The following is an 18273-nucleotide window of genomic DNA, read 5'->3' on the forward strand; positions in this document are numbered from 1 at the left end:
AATATCGTGCGTTTGCGGAGTATTTGAGAGGGGTTTGCAGAGGCCTTTTACAACAATAGGCTACAACTCCTGCCAATCAACAATCACCCCGCCCCTTTTTGCACGGGACCCGTCCATAGCCTTCCAATCCCGTCTGTCATTCCGTCCTTGCGAGATGTCCCCGCCCCCGTGTCAGCCTTCCCAAACTGGGTGCTTGTTGTCTGTCCCACCGGAGAACGGAGAGATCCAGCTTTACGTTATTAAAAGGTAACGCGATGCACGCACGTACGTTACACAGCTTGACACGCAAGATCGAGTTAACGTGACGTGATATTTTGTGCAGCGTGGTGTGTTTGAAAGACATCGGACGGGTTATTGAGTAATACGGGTGTTTGTTATTGCCCGCTTCGCTGGCACTGCTAGCGGCTAAAGCGGGTCAAAACAGCTCGAGACCGATACTACGTGCGTTGCGTCTACATTGGATCCGATCGGATCGAGTTATTCATAGTACCGGGTCTGTTTGGATATCTAACAGGGCATAACTTGATGTATGCTCGCCCTTATACACGTATCGCTAGTCTGTTGGCTAGGCTGCTGTTATGGCAGTTACATTACCTGGATTGAGTGTGTTTAGTTGTATGCAGTGTTTGTGTCTTTATCAAATTATAAACCGGAAATTGTGATTTATATGTAGCAATAGTGATTTCCTATAACTGTGATTCCAGTATTCAATGATAAATGTGGTCACACTTGAGAATGATGGAGAGAGAAGCCGTTCATCCACCTGTCAGTTGACAGCAATAGTGCAATCTTACCTGTCAAAGGTCATTGCAGTTGTAACTATGGAGTATTTCTGGGCATCCCTTTTGTGTAGCCAGAAACTTCATCTGTTTCCAAGCAGTAGCCACTTGGTTGTCATAGTCACAGTAAATGTATAGAGTGGCTAGACTAGTTTTACTTTTTAGAGTGTCACGATGAATGTGTATTGAACCATAATACAGGCATTAAATTACTGGATTATTTATTATGAGAAAAGTATGAAAATCTAAATGTTGCTGTTTGTCTCGCTCATTTTTGTGTTTGGATGCTTTTGTTTGGTCAGTTAATCCTTAAAATCTAATATGATTCATGGGTTTTATTATTCCTAGATTAGATGATCTGGGGACGTCTCATACATTGAACTCTGGTCAAACATCTGCAGTATTTAGGCTCTGTCCTGATACTACGTAAGGCTGAGGGCACAGCTTTGGTTTATCTTTTTTCCGATCCAAAACCTTTGGTCAGTCATAGTCCACAACACGCTTGTCTACACGTCCTCTTAAGCCAGTTTACCACGTGGGCTATTTGAATTGGTGATAGCTGTCAACTTGTTACAGCAAATGTCTGCTTTGCTTTTCCTAGTTGCAAATAATTTGCATGTTGCTGTCTTCCGTTATATGGTTTTTTAAACTGCTTTGCATTTGGTGTTTTACAGCAGAATACAGCCTGAACGGGACCTTAAGATACTGCGCTTTAATAGTTATTTTAGCCCTTTTATATATTTTAACGTCACTATTCCTGTTTCCCATAAATAAGCCGATGTAGTGAAGCGCTAGAGTCGGTTGCCGTAATGACAGATGACTGCTGACACCCACTCTCTTTGCTATGAGCCGGCCATTAAAGAATTAGCTTGCTCGGACACTCTCATCAGATGGTTTTGCCAAGCACAGCTGTTTAAGGTCTGCAGTGAGGTGATTGTGTGCTTGGGTTTGTCCTGTGTGTTGCGTTACGGAGTGGAGGTCAGAATTAGCCAGTGTGTTCCAGCCAGGTTAGTTTTATTAGTTGGAATGGTGACCCCCAGTCGTAGGTCTTAACTTGTTTACAGGCTTTGCGTGCCTTGAATCTCTTTAGTAATCAAATACAACCTGCGATTCTTTGATTTACAGAACACATTCAGGCTGAGGAACGATGCCTTCTGATTGACATCAACAACACTGAGTCCATCATGAACAGCGAGGAAGAGTTCTATGATGCTGAGACAGGTGATAAAGAAGAAGTTCTCGTGATGCACAAAAATGTAGATAAGTTGAAAGTGATTGTCTAGACTAAGCATACGGCAACCAAAACAAGCTGTTTATGAATGCGAAAAGGCTGCAGACATTTCTATTATTTGATACTTTTGGGATATTAATGATTCATTCATGGATCATTTGAATGATAATCGATTAATACAATTCACAAAAAATCTTGTTCTGCGCATTCCTAACTGAAGCTTCATTTTCTCAGGTTTGGAATCTGACGACTCGTGTGAGGTCAGCTATAAAGATGCCAGCAAGCAGACTGCGAATGGCAAAGTGCCATCTGAGAACGGTGTTTGGGAGAGACGGTAAGCTGGCTGAATATTGCCAACATGAAATAACATCCAGCAGCACGAAGCTGAATCGTTGTTTAATGTATTTATGTGCATATCTGTGCGTTCAGGACAACTCTCCCAGCACCCATGTTCTCCAGAAATGACTTCAGCATATGGGGCTTCCTGAAGAAATGCATCGGAATGGTGAGCGCATGAACGCGCAGTGTCTTCGATTCTTGCAAGACAAGCTGTAAATGAGTCAGCTTAGTCAAGAGCCAAGCTCGATTCACTAAACACCTTATCGTAGGAGACACGTTATTTACATTATGGTATTATGTTGTCCATTTGCCAACCCGCTGTGTTTGTCTTCTCTCCGGCAATGCTTCAGGAGCTGTCGAAGATAACAATGCCTATTGTTTTCAACGAACCGCTGAGCTTCTTGCAAAGAATTACTGAGTACATGGAACATACATACCTCATCCATAAAGCTTGTACACTTTCAGACTCCTTCGAGCGCATGCAGGTGAGTGCTTCATTTATCACGCAAGTGTATCGCACAGGATCTGAATGTTTATAAGATCGCTGCGTCTCATTTGTCAGTTTGTTGCCGCGTTCGCCGTTTCTGCTGTTGCATCACAATGGGACAGAACTGGAAAACCTTTTAACCCTTTGTTAGGAGAGACGTACGAGCTCATGAGGTAAAGCTGCATTCATTTACTTTCAAATAGCCTACGGGTCTTCTCTATGCACATGTAAATGTAATTTAGTTTACGCAAATGATTCGCTCATTTCAGGGAGGAGGAGGGTTACCGCATGATCTCGGAACAGGTCAGCCACCATCCACCAATCAGTGCCTTCTACGCTGAGTCACTGAATCAGGACTTTTCGTTTCATGGCTCTATCTACCCTAAACTGAAGTTCTGGGGGAAGAGTGTGGAGGCGGAGCCTAAGGGCACCATGACGCTCGAGCTGTCAAAGTAAGTTATATATTGACAAGGCCCAATTTATGGTTCTACGTCGGACCTATGCTGTACCCTACACAGAGCCGCGTACTATAACCTAGCCATAGCCTGACACGCATCCTCTCCAAAATGTAACAACACGTCAACTCAACGCAGACCCTACACGGACCGCAAGCGCTGTGATTGGTCTGTTTGAACCCCTCCCTTAGGTAAAAAAAAAAGCTCTGCGATAGAGTCATGTTTACTCAATCACAATTCCGAATGAATTATTTGTGCTTCTATATTTAACATCTCAAATCTGCAACAAAAGTGACCGTTTACTTGCGGCTATCACTGCTAATGCTTCTCAATCGAGCTACTTCTTCTTTGGCTCTTGACTTGGTTACACAAGCAACACACGCATGGACAAAGACGCCTAGTGGTCAGTGCCTGTCGACACGGACAATGTGAAGTATAAACAAAAACCGACACGTAGCCTACGGTGTAGAGGCTATGACGTAGGTCCAATGCAGAAGTGAAAATCACACTTTAGCCTATGAAATAGGGGGCATGAATTACAACTGAGCCACTTGTTCTTCCTCAGGCACAAAGAAGCATACACATGGACGAACCCTATGTGCTGTGTGCATAATGTTATCCTGGGAAAACTCTGGATTGAGCAGTATGGAACAATGGAAATAGTTAACCACAGGTCTTACATGTCTTCTTTTCTTTGTAATGACACTTCCAATTACGTTAAATTTTCTTGTGATTTTTTAACATTTTCCAGCATTCAAAAAGCATGAAGTAAATCATCAGACATTGTGGATGATTCTTTAGTCAACGTACCGTTGTTTTTCTATTCATTTCAGCACGGGGGATAAGTGTGTGCTGAATTTTAAGCCTTGCGGCATGTTTGGCAAAGAGCTGCACAGAGTAGAGGGACATATCCAGGACAAGAGGTGAGCAGTCACTCGTGTCGAATGTCATCGGGTATATCTGGCACACAGTCTGTCGAGTTCACACTGCATGGCCACCCTGTCTCTATAGCACTTCTGAAATGAAATTCTGAGTGTATTTGTTTGATGTATTATTCTTTAGAGCAATTATCTTCTCGGAGTGTCCGGTTTTGATTCGTATATATTTCGTTTAAATGTATTTTAGTAAAAAGAAGCGTGTGGTTGTCTATGGGAAGTGGACTGAGTGCGTGTACAGCATTGAGACAAAAGTCTACGAGGCCAATAAGAAAGCGGAGAAGAAAAGCGGAGGAGATTCCAAGAAACACAAGCAGGTAGTAAGCACTAGTCGTTTATCTCTTACTGTAAAGCCATTGTTTGTTTTTTGTTCGCTTTTTATATGGAAGTCCAACACACATCCTCAAATGAAGTTCCTGAGATTACCACAATGGTCTGCTTTAGGACTGAAAACAGATTTTCTGACTTCATGATTATTGTGACCAAAAGTTACACTAAAATGAAACAATCACAATATTTTTTTCTTTAAAAGGAAAGCCAACAATTCGCACTCAAAACACGATAGAATGGAAAGTGAGTTTGAGAGAGTTTTTTAAACAAGGCAGAAATATAAAATGGGTGCAATATCACTACACACTATGTTGGAGTGTCAGCCAGATTCTGGTTACGAATTAAATACGATATTATGTTTAGTGTCAACACAATATCTAGAAAAACCGTTATCACTCCCCCCCAGTCTGAATGCATTTTTAGATTTACAAAGCCTCTTAATTCTTCGAATTAAATATGCGCTCATCGCAATAGTTTGCGGTCTCTTGATCTTGCTTTTTCTGTTGATTTAATTCTCATTTTGGCTTTGGGTTAAATGCTGATATCTGTATGTGATAAGGAGCCGAGTCCAGGTGGTGATGATGCGGATGAGATGCCAGATGTGCAGGAGACGGTCACTATGATCCCAGGCAGCACGTTACTGTGGAGAGTGGCCCCTCGACCGGCAAACTCCACACAGGTACCTGAAGACATTTCTCTTTGATATTAATTTCTGTTTTATCCCTGATGGTTTAGTACTTACCTGCGCTTCGTTTCATTGCTTATGTTTAGATGTATAATTTTACCAATTTTACTATGGCGCTCAATGAGCTGGAGCCCAGCATGGCTGGAGTCATCGCACCAACAGACAGTCGTCTGCGGCCAGACATCAGAGCAATGGAGACTGGTGATATAGGTATGGAGAACATTCTCGCTTTCTCTGACACAAACCTTCAGGCCATTCTATTAATATCCATTAAGTTCTTGGATATGCCAATTAATCCTTTTTCATAAATGCCAGACACTGCAAGTCAAGAGAAGGAGAGACTGGAGGAGAAGCAGAGAGCTGCGAGAAGAGAACGTGCTAAAGATGAGGCAGAATGGTCCACAAGGTGACTAAAGAACCTATTGTGAATGATGTAATGATGTATTTTCTAAACAAAAAACTACTTTTTAACGTGACAACATTTCTCTTAAATGCATTCTTTAAACTAGTTTTTATATTTAAATTGAACTAATACTTAAGAGTTCTTAATGTTGATCCAAAATGTCGGCCTGTCCTCTTTTCAGATGGTTCCAGCAAGGCAGTAACCCTTACACTGGAGCCGCAGACTGGATCTACAAAGGTGGATACTTCGACAGGAGGTACTCTGATCTTCCAGACATCTTCTGATTTGGTCTGAACGGAAGGATGAAGAGAGGTCCTGAGGTTCATTCGTTGCTCTCCTTCATCCAGTCCATATCATTTCCTCTCTTTTACAAGCTCCTTTCACATTTCTTTTTTTTTTTTTTGCCGAAATGATAGATTCAAATGAACGTTTATCGCCTCTCCATACCTTTCACTGTTAACAAGAATTTATTTATTTATGTCGAAAATTAGGGAATGCCTAAACAATATTCTTTTTTTTGGATGTACGTTAGGTTTAGAGCTAACATCTTGTGCAAACCTCAATATGTATGTAGAGATTGTTAGTCTATATGTAAGTACTTAGCTTTCCATGTGTCCGTTGCCTAGTTACACTCAGGTGTTTATTTTATGGGTATATGTGGTTAGGTGCCGTCTGTAAAGATTCTTTCTTATCGTTGAACCGTGAGGCTGCTCTGAACATGTTAGGAGATTGTGCTAGCGTCATTGTGTTTTTGGTCCGATTAAAACAATTTTTATCGTTTTCAAAGGTGTGTTAGAGGCAGAATGTTGTTAATAAAATCCATCCGATTTAGTGACTGATTATGAGAAGGAAACTGTGCAGTTTTTCCGTGTCATTCAATCTCTGTTGTGATAAAACGGTAATATCTATTAAGCGCGGCTCTCAGGCCATTCTCTCCATCTCTGTGGTACAGGAGAAATTAAACTGAACATTCTCATTCCTCACTCGTTTCAAATATTTTAGACCTGCTTATTCAGTTTTATTTTTGAGCGTCAACAAAAACGAAAGCTGCTTATGAACAAAATGTTTACCTGGTTTAAAAGTCGTTTTTTTTAATAATGGAAATAAAGCACTTATAAGTAACTTCTAATTCAACCTGACACAAACAATGATTTGTTTATGGTTGCCAAAGCAACTTTTTTTATCTTTTTTTTAAACTAAAGCCATATTATTTATCAGGACTGCACTGTTGTGTAGTTGAATGCTAGATCCTGGTGTGGAAGAAACTGAGATGGGTGCTAATCTCTTTCTGTTTGTTTATGCACTTAGGGCTTGCAAATGTCAGTTTACCCCTCGTATACATATACATGTACCAAAAATGCTCGGTCGATTACAGAATGTGCTTCATTGTTCACAAATATTTGATAGGACAAGGGTAAAGACTTCATCAAACATATTAATCGAAGACAAGAGCTGACCTCAGAGGACTTCAAAAAGACATAGCAGTCTTTTGTTTTCAAAAGTCTAAACAATACTGTGATTTTTTTTAGCACTCACAAATTCCCACACGCTATGCAAAGATCGATCGGAATGTCTGTGTGTTTGTCTATGAATCGTATAAATACGTCAAAGAGCTCCACTGTTTATGTGAAATACTTTGGTTGTGTAGGAAGAATGAGTCAAGCATGCCTCTATTGGAGAAGGTTTGTGTTTCCCTTTAGCCTCCATTCGGGCTGATGGTTTACTGCAGAGACAGGTCAGTGTAACTGATTAAGATTAGAAATATATATTGATCGTCTATTGTGTAGCACAAACTTATTTACCTTTACGTAGTAGTCATGTACTGCATACAATTCCAAAAGCCAAGCTTCAAGCCATGTCATACTTTATAGAAAATACAAATTATTTCCCTCTGTATTTTGTACGATATATTCTGGCATGCCTAAACAAACAAGCTAATCCCGCTAGCAATGTTTATTAGCAATTCTTCAGAAATATCTAACCACATTATTTCACCAGCTGCTAACTTAATGGCTTTTAATGCCCTTGAAATCCTGAGATGTTAAACTCACAATCGCTTCATGATTTTGTGCCATCTTTGACGTTGCTGTAGCAATCACAGTTAGATAAAGTAAAGCCGGTCACATTGAATGCAAGTATGTAAGTAAACATACACTCAGAAACGTCTGTCGGTTTGAAGTCATACTCTGTCTGTGTTCCTGTTAGGTTGTGACACTAGGATTTGTTGCCGTTGTGAAACCCATTTCACAGATAGAGGCCTGAGTTTCCACTGTGGTGCAATGCTGGCTTTACATAGTTGAACATGGTATATTGTGACTTTTTACTACCTTTGTATAGACCACCACAATTCGTGACACAAATGCGCTTATGAACTTCCTCATTTGTAAAATAGCAATATTAATGATATCTGTCAGACCTTATGGAGTAGTTTTAGTTTTTTTGTCTTTAAAGTCACATGGAATTGACAAACAGATCAGAATTTTTGAAAAAACATTTGGAAGAGGTTCCATAATATTTGAAATTGTGAATTATATGTTCAATCGTGCATTAACCTAAAATGTGAACTGATCTTTATCAAATGTCCTTGATAAGGGGATCTAATTAAACACATAATAGAAAAAACTCTTGTCTGTGTCTGAGTTTATACAACTTAAAATGAGCTAAAAGGTTTCTCCTTGACTATCTATTGTGTATGTGGTTGTGTTTTACAAGGTCGTGGAAGGTGAAGGATGCCAAATCAATAACGTATGAAGATAAGAAATATGATAAAGTCTGGATTAAGTCTCCATATGAGTTTCCCCTATTATCTTTATCTTCCAGAGTGTTATGTTATTATCTCTGTATACTACTTCATTTTCCTGAACACATAGAAACTAAGTTATAATAAAGAGTTGATTACAAATCTTCTACAAATACAGACACTTTTTTTGGTGAGACAATCTTTCATTATACAAACTTTACAGACAAAATAAACATTTTTATAAATCTAATTCCAATGAAATAGACAAAACAACAGTATCCTCACAGCACAAGATCAGTAAACGGTCCAAACTACATTTCAGTCATAGACTGAAAAAAGGAAATTCTAAAAAATAAACTTTGTAAGGACTTTATAATCAACAACACTCACAAAAAACAGGTTTCTCATGCAGAATGTCACAGGATACCCTCACAGTGATTGTATCATTCTAGATCCACAGAAAATATTCACGAAAGTATCACAGGACACAATGTATTCTCACATACACACACAATTTCCAAAAAACCCACGTTTTTTAACCTTGTCTAAACCCACATGCTTTTCAAAAAATTGTCTCGATGTTATAACTGTGACTTGTAAAAAAAAAGAGTACGGCTAAAAGACTGTGCCGGCAAATGTAATAGAAGGCACTTCATTCTTCAAAATTCAGTGACGATTTACACTATACAGAATAAGTGAAGTACAATTACAAAAATTCTCTCCGTTCCAGTTGCTTTCTCACAGATTTTCTGTCTCAGCCCTGAGAGAAAGTTTCAGATGCACCATACAGAGCTGTCACATTAAAAGGCCACCACTAGATGGTGGCAATGTGCTTTATTATATTAAGAAACTCCAAGAATTTAATAAACAAACCAATCATTCTGACCCTGAATTCTAATTGGATGAGTCACTTTGGAAAGAAAACCACACCTGCCCCACCACATCATGCATTAATTGTGTTTGGTTTACAGTAAGAAAAATAAAGTATATACGTAGCCATGAATTATTAATCTAACCGCTTATGTTCATCATAATTGCTTTTGGCACATTTTTAAAGTTGGCATGAAAGTAGCAAAAAAAAAAATCTGTATACATATGTAGGGCGGGACTTGATTTCATTCATCTAGAACTGATTGGATCGTTGAAAGTTGGGCGTTGCCAACAAAATGGGAGCAGATTTGACGGATTAAAAAAAATAATGATATGCACAGATAAATAATTTATAATAAATATTGTACCACTGTGTAAAACAATTCAAATTTGCATTTTTTATTTCATGCCGACTTTAAAAGCAATAAGCCACTTGAGTCTGTGCATAACTGTAATTTTACTACAGGCAATGTGGTTTGACACTTCATGCCGCCCTTCTTCTGTAGTAAAATCAAAATTACCCATAACCTCTTGTGGATTATTGCTTTATTACCAAGGAGTGAAATGTCTGTTAATCATAAATCAAAGTCTGATACTAAAAACAGATGTACGAATAAAAAAAATGTTGCATAGTGAAATTGTGATAATGCTCCACACTGTGATACTGTTCAGGTTTAAAAGTAAACATAGCTCACTCCTGAAGCATATTTCAGAGGGATTGGGGGAAAGATAAGACACCATTTATGAACACTGATAAAAAAGATTAATAATTCATATCTCATATTCAACACTGCACAACATAAACCACACAAATTTGGTCACAGAGGTAAGGTTTTCTCAGTGACCAAATACACAACAGCTGAAAATACATTTGTTAAACCTACAGTTTGGAGCATGTTGCACATCTGACAAACGATAAATAGGATACACTAGTAACCTCAAATAAAACTGATTTCATTATGGTAATTGTCAAAGCTGCATTAAAGAGATGTTCAGCCATAAATGGAAATTCTGTCATCATTTACTCAGTCTGGTTCGTATAATTTTTACTGTTTTAGACACAAAGAAAGATATTTGAAAGAATGTTTCTAGCCAAACCATTCTGGGGCACTATTGACTACCACAGAAGAAAAAAACTAATATAGTAGTCAGTGGTGCCCCAGAACTGTTTGGTTTACAACATTCTTCAAAATATCCTCTTTTGCTTTCAAAAGAACGAAGAAATGTATAAAGGTTTGGAATAACCGAGTAAACTATGAAAAAAAAAATCATTTTGGGGTTAACCATCTCTTTAAAGAATGTAACAATTCAAATGTAAAAACATCTGTAACAAAAAAAATCAGTTCAGTTTCTAATTTTTTTACACCCTATTAAAAATGGCACTTAGACATTCAAATTAAATTTGTCAATCTTTTCTACATTTAAACCTATTCAACAATGTATCGTGTCTCACTGAAAAATACAATTTCGCCCTAAAATCAAGGTGTTTACTCTCTGAATGTTTGTTGACTACAAAAAACTTCCTAGAGAAGCACAATAAATGCGCCTGTTAAATGTCATCTCTAACATAGAGTGTCTGGCTGGATACGCATCGGAATGCTCCACAACCCCCCAAAAAAGTACAGAAGAACTCCTATCCCCAAAGAATACAAAAAATATAATATTCAAAACACATAAATTATGAATTAAAATTAAATTAATGTCATCCATAAAAAATATTTCATAAATAAGTGAAATCGCGAAGAATAAAACTTTCTGATTAAGAAGTTGATAAATGACGTTTTTCTATTTAAAAAAAACGAAATGGGAAAAAAAATGTAAATCAGTGTTTGAAGTAAGCGTCCGTGCGATTTATAAAATCAGTTACATGATAGAAGTGAAAAAGGGAGTGGAGAAGAAACAACTGATCTGGGATTGGTTGAATAGGGTCCTCTACGGTTTAGACCTGCTGTACCAGTCTGCGATAGTGGGGCATGACCTTGCTGTCTGGAAGGTAGAGTGCCATCTCCAGGGCAACCAGTACAGTGAACTCTAGAGAAATCAGCTCTTTGCGATTTATCCGAAAACGCTCCTCCAACCTCTGTTCAAGGTCAAGAAGTCAAGGACAGGAAGAAAGAGTAAATATATCGTTCTTCAAATTATAAAATAATGTTTTAGAATATATGCATAGCTAGTAACCATAATCCGTTGTTTAAAATAAATGACTATTACTGCAAATCAACACATTATGTATTGTACTGTAGTAATACCATAGTACACTTGTCATATCATATGGTTGTGACACCATAACACACATAACGCTATGGAATAATTACCATATTGTACATGGTACTTGAAAAGCACTACCATACATTAGTAAATGTTCTAAAAACACGGTAATACCATGGTACTTTTAATAATGCAATAAACTTCAATGCAAAACGTTAAGATCACGTCCCACTTACATCCATCAATTGCTTGACTTCGTGTTTCTTGAGGTCACTGCTAATCTTGGCCGCCAGTAAAACGCAGGCGCTAGACACCAGCTTTCGGTTGTGTTTATTCAGTCGCCCCTGCAGAACCAGCTTCTCGAAGTAAACATAGGCCATCGCTATGGTAACCGGCTGTAGCCCACACTCTTCACTCACCGTTCGCATCTCCCTTTTCAAACTGCGGTGCACGTTCAAATGCCACGGAAGAGAAAGACACAAACAACACAAAGCACATAAAATATAAAATGCATTGCTATAACTTTTGGACTTCATTTTTGTTGAAGAATTTTCTATTAAACCATATTACAAGGACAATATTTTGGTATATAGATGATGTTAAATCTAACAGACATGCACTAAAAGCAACAATGCTCGGGTCTTTAACCATTTTCTCTTCCATCACAACCACTTTACCTTCTGATCTTGCTGAGAGTCAGTTTAATGTGAGGAAACTTGTCCTTGAATGTCTCGTTCATGTCTTTCTTCAAGTCGGATGGTTTTACATACTCGATAACTGTTGTCTGCGTGGAACACAAGGAGACGTTTGTTGCGGATGGCATAAAATGGCATACAACTTTTTATAGCGACTACTACACACTGGGGCTATATTCAATGCTGAGCTGATATCCTAGACGTCATGCTTCTAGACTTTAGCTGTTAGACCGTACTGAGCTTATCACATGACATGCCTATGTGATCTGATATAGGTCATGAGTTGGGTTCAAAGATTACCAAGCGGTTAATAAAACTTATGATGTATTTTCAAAGCATGTTCACAAGCATGATGAGTTAAGTAATCAGGGTTCTTACCACATAGGACGCAAAAATTAAGACTCGCTTGTGCTTCCCGCAAGGCCACTGGGGGTCGCTGAGTAAATTGGGGTCATAGTCTGATAGCTCGTCCGCACCTATGAATTACACACAATATTGTACATACAGGTATACCAACAGGCTTTCAAGGTAATACATACAAGTACATCCAGCAGAAACAATATGGGACCATGCTTTTCATTAAATTAGCATTTCTATATGTACTGTGGGCATCCCAGTCCAGTATCTGTTGAACTTTAACCTAAAAATCAACCTAAGCAGTGACAAAGTTAAATAACGACAACGTGAAAGACTGACAGCATGACAAGACACATGAAAACAAATCAATGGTATCACATAATAAACTCAAATCACGGAAAAGAATTGTTGAACGTTTCCTAAATACACAAACAAATATTACCGTTGTGTTACTTAAAAGTAAATATGAACATATTTTCTTTGCCGTATTACAAAGAAATATACAAAGCATCTTTTCAGGCAAAGTTATTTTGACCTATTTTACCAGCGAAAAATGCAAATAGAAACAATATTATATATCACAGACTGGAACAAAAATTATTTTCTGTCCTAAACACCTACCTATAAATAGAAAATTCAGAAAAACTTATTTAATCGAATAGTAACCATGTCACATACCAGTATCTTGGCCCATACTGCTGATTCGGGAGGGTGTGAAGTTCTTCTGGGCGTTGATGCGGTTGCGTGACATAGGGGTCTGACCCGAAATGGTTTCAGGCAGCCCACTGCTTTTCTGCCGGACCAGGGCATTAGTTGGGAGAAGGAAGCGTGCGTATGACACAGTCTGCAACCCACAGACATCCAAAACAGCAGTCAGAGAGGCACAGAAGTATATGTGCAGTATATGCATTTAAAGAGATAGTTTGACACAAAACTGTAAATAAAGTCATACAGTTTTCGAGAGACACGATGATGGGTGAACTACACATTTAATGTTTCTATGCTTAAAGCCTCTTTAAAAGCTATTTAAATCATTAATCTACAAGTCTGCGCAAACAAAAACAATACATATACATTGCGCAAACGCACACCCTGTGACCCGGTGTATACCGCACCTTGTCAAAACACTTTAAAACCAGATAGTCAGCATAACATGCACCACCACGAAAACAAACATCTTTGAAGGTTACTGAAAATCATTTCTCTTGCCAGAGATGAATATCTCATCTTACCGTTCCAAAGTCCACCTCCACCCCCTCGAGTCCTGGGACCATATCAACTACCCCGCCGGAAGAGTGTCTCTGTTTCTGGCCTTCTAGTTTTGAGTCACTACAGCAGGCAGATGAATTGTTAAGAATTAAAATTGAATAACATATTAGTGCAGATGTAATCTCTTCTCATATTGAGATAAAGACTCTTCTGTGTTGTTGTTGTTGTGTGTCTGGTGCAAGCCACCAAAAGGGGTCTATTAATAAACCAGCATCAGACTTCAGTTGACTGTCTATGGGCTGACTTGTCTGTAAACAAATCATTATATTTCAGCTTAGAATGACAAAGGCAGTGTTTATGTTTGTTATTGAGGCTTTTGAACCCCATGAAGTGAAAATAGAAGATTTAGACAATTTAAATGCATACGTTATCCTGAACGTTGATGCCGTGTTCTTTTGTTTTAATTTGCAATTTTGGGTCTGTATAGCACTTTGGCCAACGTGTGTTGTTTTTAAATGTGCTATACACATAAAATGATTGATTGATTGGTTGATGTCCATTTCATACAGAAAAGACACAATTTTACAGGGAATTTATTAAAAAAAAAAAATTGAACAAAAAAAATTAATTGGTCCCATTTTTTATAAATGATGATATCGGCTCATGTATGAGAGATGGGCAAATCACTGACTTTGTTCAATTCACAAGCTGAAATGTAATAATAGATTTAACTTGAAGTTCTACACAAAGCTGGATGCCACACTTTCAATATAACTTCAATAAATATATCAAACAGACCTAACATGTATGCCGCAACCATCCGCAAACAACAATTCAGCTTTGTGAAACAGCCCTTCAATACATTTACTTCCATTAAAAGTCTAACATCTAGCAATTGGATCTTGATATTTAAGGCTTCATTTGTCCGTATCTCGTGTGTGGGTTCACATGATATGGAATGAATGAAGGTGATTGGCTGACTGTTGTTGCTCTGTACCTGATGTGATAACTATCTCCATAAGGCAATACAGAGAAAGCAGCACATAGGGTTCTCTTGGCACAGATCAGCACAACCCTGCAGGACACAGATGGCATATGTGCACAAAACAGACAACATCAGTCAGGAGCTCAGGCACACACCCAAGGTCACGGCAACATGCAAGACAAAAAATGAGAGATAACTGAAGTGAAGATGGTGACAGGACGACAGGCCTAAAAAAGTCAAACCATTCAGATCCAATTTCTGGTATAGAATAGCATGTCAACTGCATGAAAAACATTTTTTAAATTTCATTTTTAGATAATGTTTTATAAAAATATCATTCTTATTTTTTATAAGCTATAAAACCTTGTTAATGTATATACATGTCAAAATATGCTTTTAATTCAGTGCACAGGTACAAAACACTGAATGAAAGCACTGACCTGTCTAATCAAAAATGACATTTTTGTCATCCATACCATAATTTCGTTTAGGTGTGGCAACCATAGCATCACAAAAACAGGCACATTTCCCAGGGGAGGATGATAAAATCACAAATAATGTCAACAGCAGTGACACAGGTTGTGCTCGATGAGGTCAAAGGGCTGACGATGTCATGAGTCTGAGATGAACACGAGTCAGGGCATGGCATGATGACAGGACTGATGATTCGATGGATGAAAATGAAGGTAAGAGGTTTGTTTTGCCTTATGAACAAGATCGTATTTGAGATAAATGGTTCCCTCATAAAGGCTTTAAAACAGGGACACACGAAAGAGCGAGACAGAGTTTGCTCGAGGAATCCAAGTGAAAAGAAAAGCACTTATCTTACGTAAGAAAGTTCCATTACATTTGAATGGCTGCGTCTACATTCAGTTCTATCACCAGAGGATGTCACTGCTATATAAGGCTCCTTTTGAGATTTAATTTAATCCAACACGGTTGTTCCGAGCAGGCAACCACATCTATATCTCTTACATCCCTGTGAGAACCTAAGTGAGTTATCCAGGGAGCTTGTCTGTTATTATGTTAGCCAAGGAACCACGGAGTCTGTCTGGAGCTGCAGTTTCCCACTTGGTGCCAGAGAACACTGCAGTTATATAACCTAGAACACGGGAAATTCTATTTTTTTTGATATTCACCTTATTTTACTGCTCAAGTCATTAAGGTTTCCGTGACTGTATGACAAGCTCTTATCAGAACTGTTGGCATGTAAAACAACAACATTGTGATTGTTTATTATTACTAAATTAATTGTGATATAATGTGATCATTTACATACTTAAAAAAAATATATATTATTTAACTATATATATATATTATTGTATATATTTGTATGTGTTGATTTTAGATTTTGGTGAAAATAATGATTGAGCCTTGGATTTATGCCATAGTACGTGTCCCAGATGTCCTCTGAATGGTTTGATATTGATATTTCCAAGTCCCCTATACTACTTACAGCTCATCAAAAAAAGAAACCCTCTTTAGAGGAAGTATTTCCTGCATTGCAACCGCTGACTCACCTGCTTCCTCGAGTATCATACTGTCTCATATTCTTGATGAAGTGCACCTTCTTGGAAACCTTAGGCCCCGGAGACCCAGAGAGGTTACGTGTCCTGCAACAGAACAACAAATAAAAAGCTCAATTAAATGCACTTTTCTTTGGTATGAGCTGTCGAGAGAACAACTTTTGTGCGTCACGCGTCTTCAAGACTTTAGAGGCCAACTTTTTCTCTTTCAGTTCTTTCAGAGCTTTCCTGTAGCTTAGTGGTAAGAGCATTGCGCAAGGTTGTGGGTTCGATCCCAGGGGATTGCAAATAACTATGTAAAATGTATAGGATAAAGCAATGTAAGTCGATTTGGATAAAAGCGTCTGCCAAATGCCTTCATGTAATGTAATCCTCCCTCGTGTCAATCCATACCTGTATGTCATAAGATTCAAACAACATTGGCCCAAAATTGAGACGTTTCTCAAATCTTTTTTTCTGTTCCACAAAAGAAAGTCATATACAGGTTATTTTTTGGGGAACTATTCTTTTACTAAACGGATTACGTAGGCTACATCCCCTCGGCCATAAATTGATCCTTGAAGGCCGCTTAATTCAATCTTCCATAATAAAATGAAAGCGTGAGAAGCGGATATTTCTACAGATAAAGAGAGAGAGACATGTCACGAACAAGAGACATGTTTTACACCAACATCACTTGCTTGTTTTGACAGATTGGTGGTCTTTGACTCTCCTCATTTACACAGCCATTAGTTATGTACTGTGACAAAAGTGATACATCAGTATGCAAACCTTCCATCTGTCCTACTGTCTGTCCTCCTTGATCATATTGCCTCTGCTGTTACAAACAAAATGTCTGTTTATAATGACTTATTTAAGTTAAGCCCGCAAATATGTACAGCTTTATATTGCATGTTTATTGCGTCAGGTTTACATGGATGCTTACGTCACGCGTAAACAACGAGATCCCCCCTCGTAGATGAAAACGAAAGTTGCATAAAGGCGGAAGTTGACGGTTCTAGTTTGTGTTTGTCTCCCAAACGTGTAAGTTACATGTGCAATGAGCATCTTTTTGGTGTTACTTTAAGGACGTAATGCAAGCATTCATTTAATAACACTCAGGGCAGCTTCCAGGACTTTTGGGAAGAAATTATAATCCATAACAATTCAGTTCTTTTGCATTTTATCATTATAAATCCTAAGCATAAACAACGAATCACGTGGCAGACAAAAGGAAGGCAAAATACAGTGTAGATGTACACTACACTTGCTAAGAATGGAGGCGTGTATGCCATCAATCCCTGCCAGAGAGCAATCGCGCAGTCATATTGTTAACTAAAATGAACTAAACGCACCTTTGTCGTGGGTCAGGTACGGAGGTAGATCCCTGGAACGGGATGGGTGATTTGCCGGCTCCAGAAAATGTATTCGGCGGTCCAGAAGTTGGGGAAAGGGGGGGTCCCTGAACCGACGAAGGATCTGCGCGCACATCCTCCGTAAAAACGTCGCTACTCCCTTGATTACATGTCGGGGGGCTCAGAGGAGCAGGGTGGGTGTTAGTCCTCGGTAAGGGGGTCGCAGATTCGTCGATAACGGAGACTGACACTTGAGTGTATGTTCCATTGGTGATGGTTGTCGACCGAGTGGGACCCGTCGGCGCCGACTCTGCGACATCCACGCACCGGTTCTCGGCTTCTCTGGGGCGAACAACGCCGTTGTTTAGATTGTAAACCGGTCGTCCGTCTAAAGATATGTTGTTCAGAAACAACAGGGCCGCTTGTCTACGACGGGAGTCCCGGCTTTTTCGCATGTGCTCTTTGAGTGGTTTGGCTGTATTAGCTTTAGGACAACCGCGAGCACCGCAGGCTGCGGCCGCCATTCTACTGTGAGGATCTAAAAGCAGACAGCGCCACCAGACCGGTTGAGTCTTTGGCCACGCCCACTGAGATTTCATTGGTGTAGATTTCTGAAGTATGCATACGAATAATCCTCTGTTACCACTGATTGGTCGAAATGTATTGGTTCGTGAACGTGTACGTTCACCTGTTTTTTAAGTCCCC

General features: G+C 38.9%; 2 protein-coding genes across 3 annotated transcripts; one reads left to right on the forward strand and one right to left on the reverse strand.

The window, feature by feature from the left end:
* Nucleotides 1-160: 160 nt before the first annotated feature.
* osbpl2a (oxysterol binding protein-like 2a) lies at nt 161-7258 on the forward strand. The gene is made up of 14 exons (XM_056732664.1): nt 161-246; nt 1905-2000; nt 2245-2344; nt 2440-2515; nt 2700-2834; nt 2912-3009; nt 3106-3288; nt 3857-3964; nt 4125-4214; nt 4417-4543; nt 5116-5235; nt 5328-5451; nt 5557-5647; nt 5826-7258. Exons 2-14 carry the CDS (start codon nt 1964-1966, stop codon nt 5926-5928), a joined length of 1392 nt encoding a protein of 463 aa, XP_056588642.1. The 5' UTR covers nt 161-246; nt 1905-1963; the 3' UTR covers nt 5929-7258.
* A 1296-nt stretch (nt 7259-8554) lies between these two features.
* Nucleotides 8555-18271, reverse strand: cables2a (Cdk5 and Abl enzyme substrate 2a). Of its 2 annotated transcripts, XM_056732661.1 has the most exons (9): nt 17569-18271; nt 16229-16321; nt 14721-14798; nt 13747-13843; nt 13193-13358; nt 12536-12633; nt 12140-12246; nt 11699-11903; nt 8555-11334 (listed from the first exon to the last, which is right to left on the reverse strand). In XM_056732661.1, the coding sequence occupies exons 1-9, from the start codon at nt 18165-18167 to the stop codon at nt 11194-11196; spliced, it is 1584 nt and encodes a 527-aa protein (XP_056588639.1). In that variant the 5' UTR covers nt 18168-18271; the 3' UTR covers nt 8555-11193. The 2 variants fall into 2 exon arrangements, with proteins under 2 accessions (XP_056588639.1, XP_056588640.1); XM_056732662.1 differs by lacking the exon at nt 14721-14798 and having other exon boundaries at nt 17569-18270.
* Between the last annotated feature and the right edge of the window lie 2 nt (nt 18272-18273).

Source organism: Triplophysa dalaica, chromosome 20, assembly GCF_015846415.1.
Source record: "Triplophysa dalaica isolate WHDGS20190420 chromosome 20, ASM1584641v1, whole genome shotgun sequence".
NCBI classification, from domain to species: domain Eukaryota; kingdom Metazoa; phylum Chordata; class Actinopteri; order Cypriniformes; family Nemacheilidae; genus Triplophysa; species Triplophysa dalaica.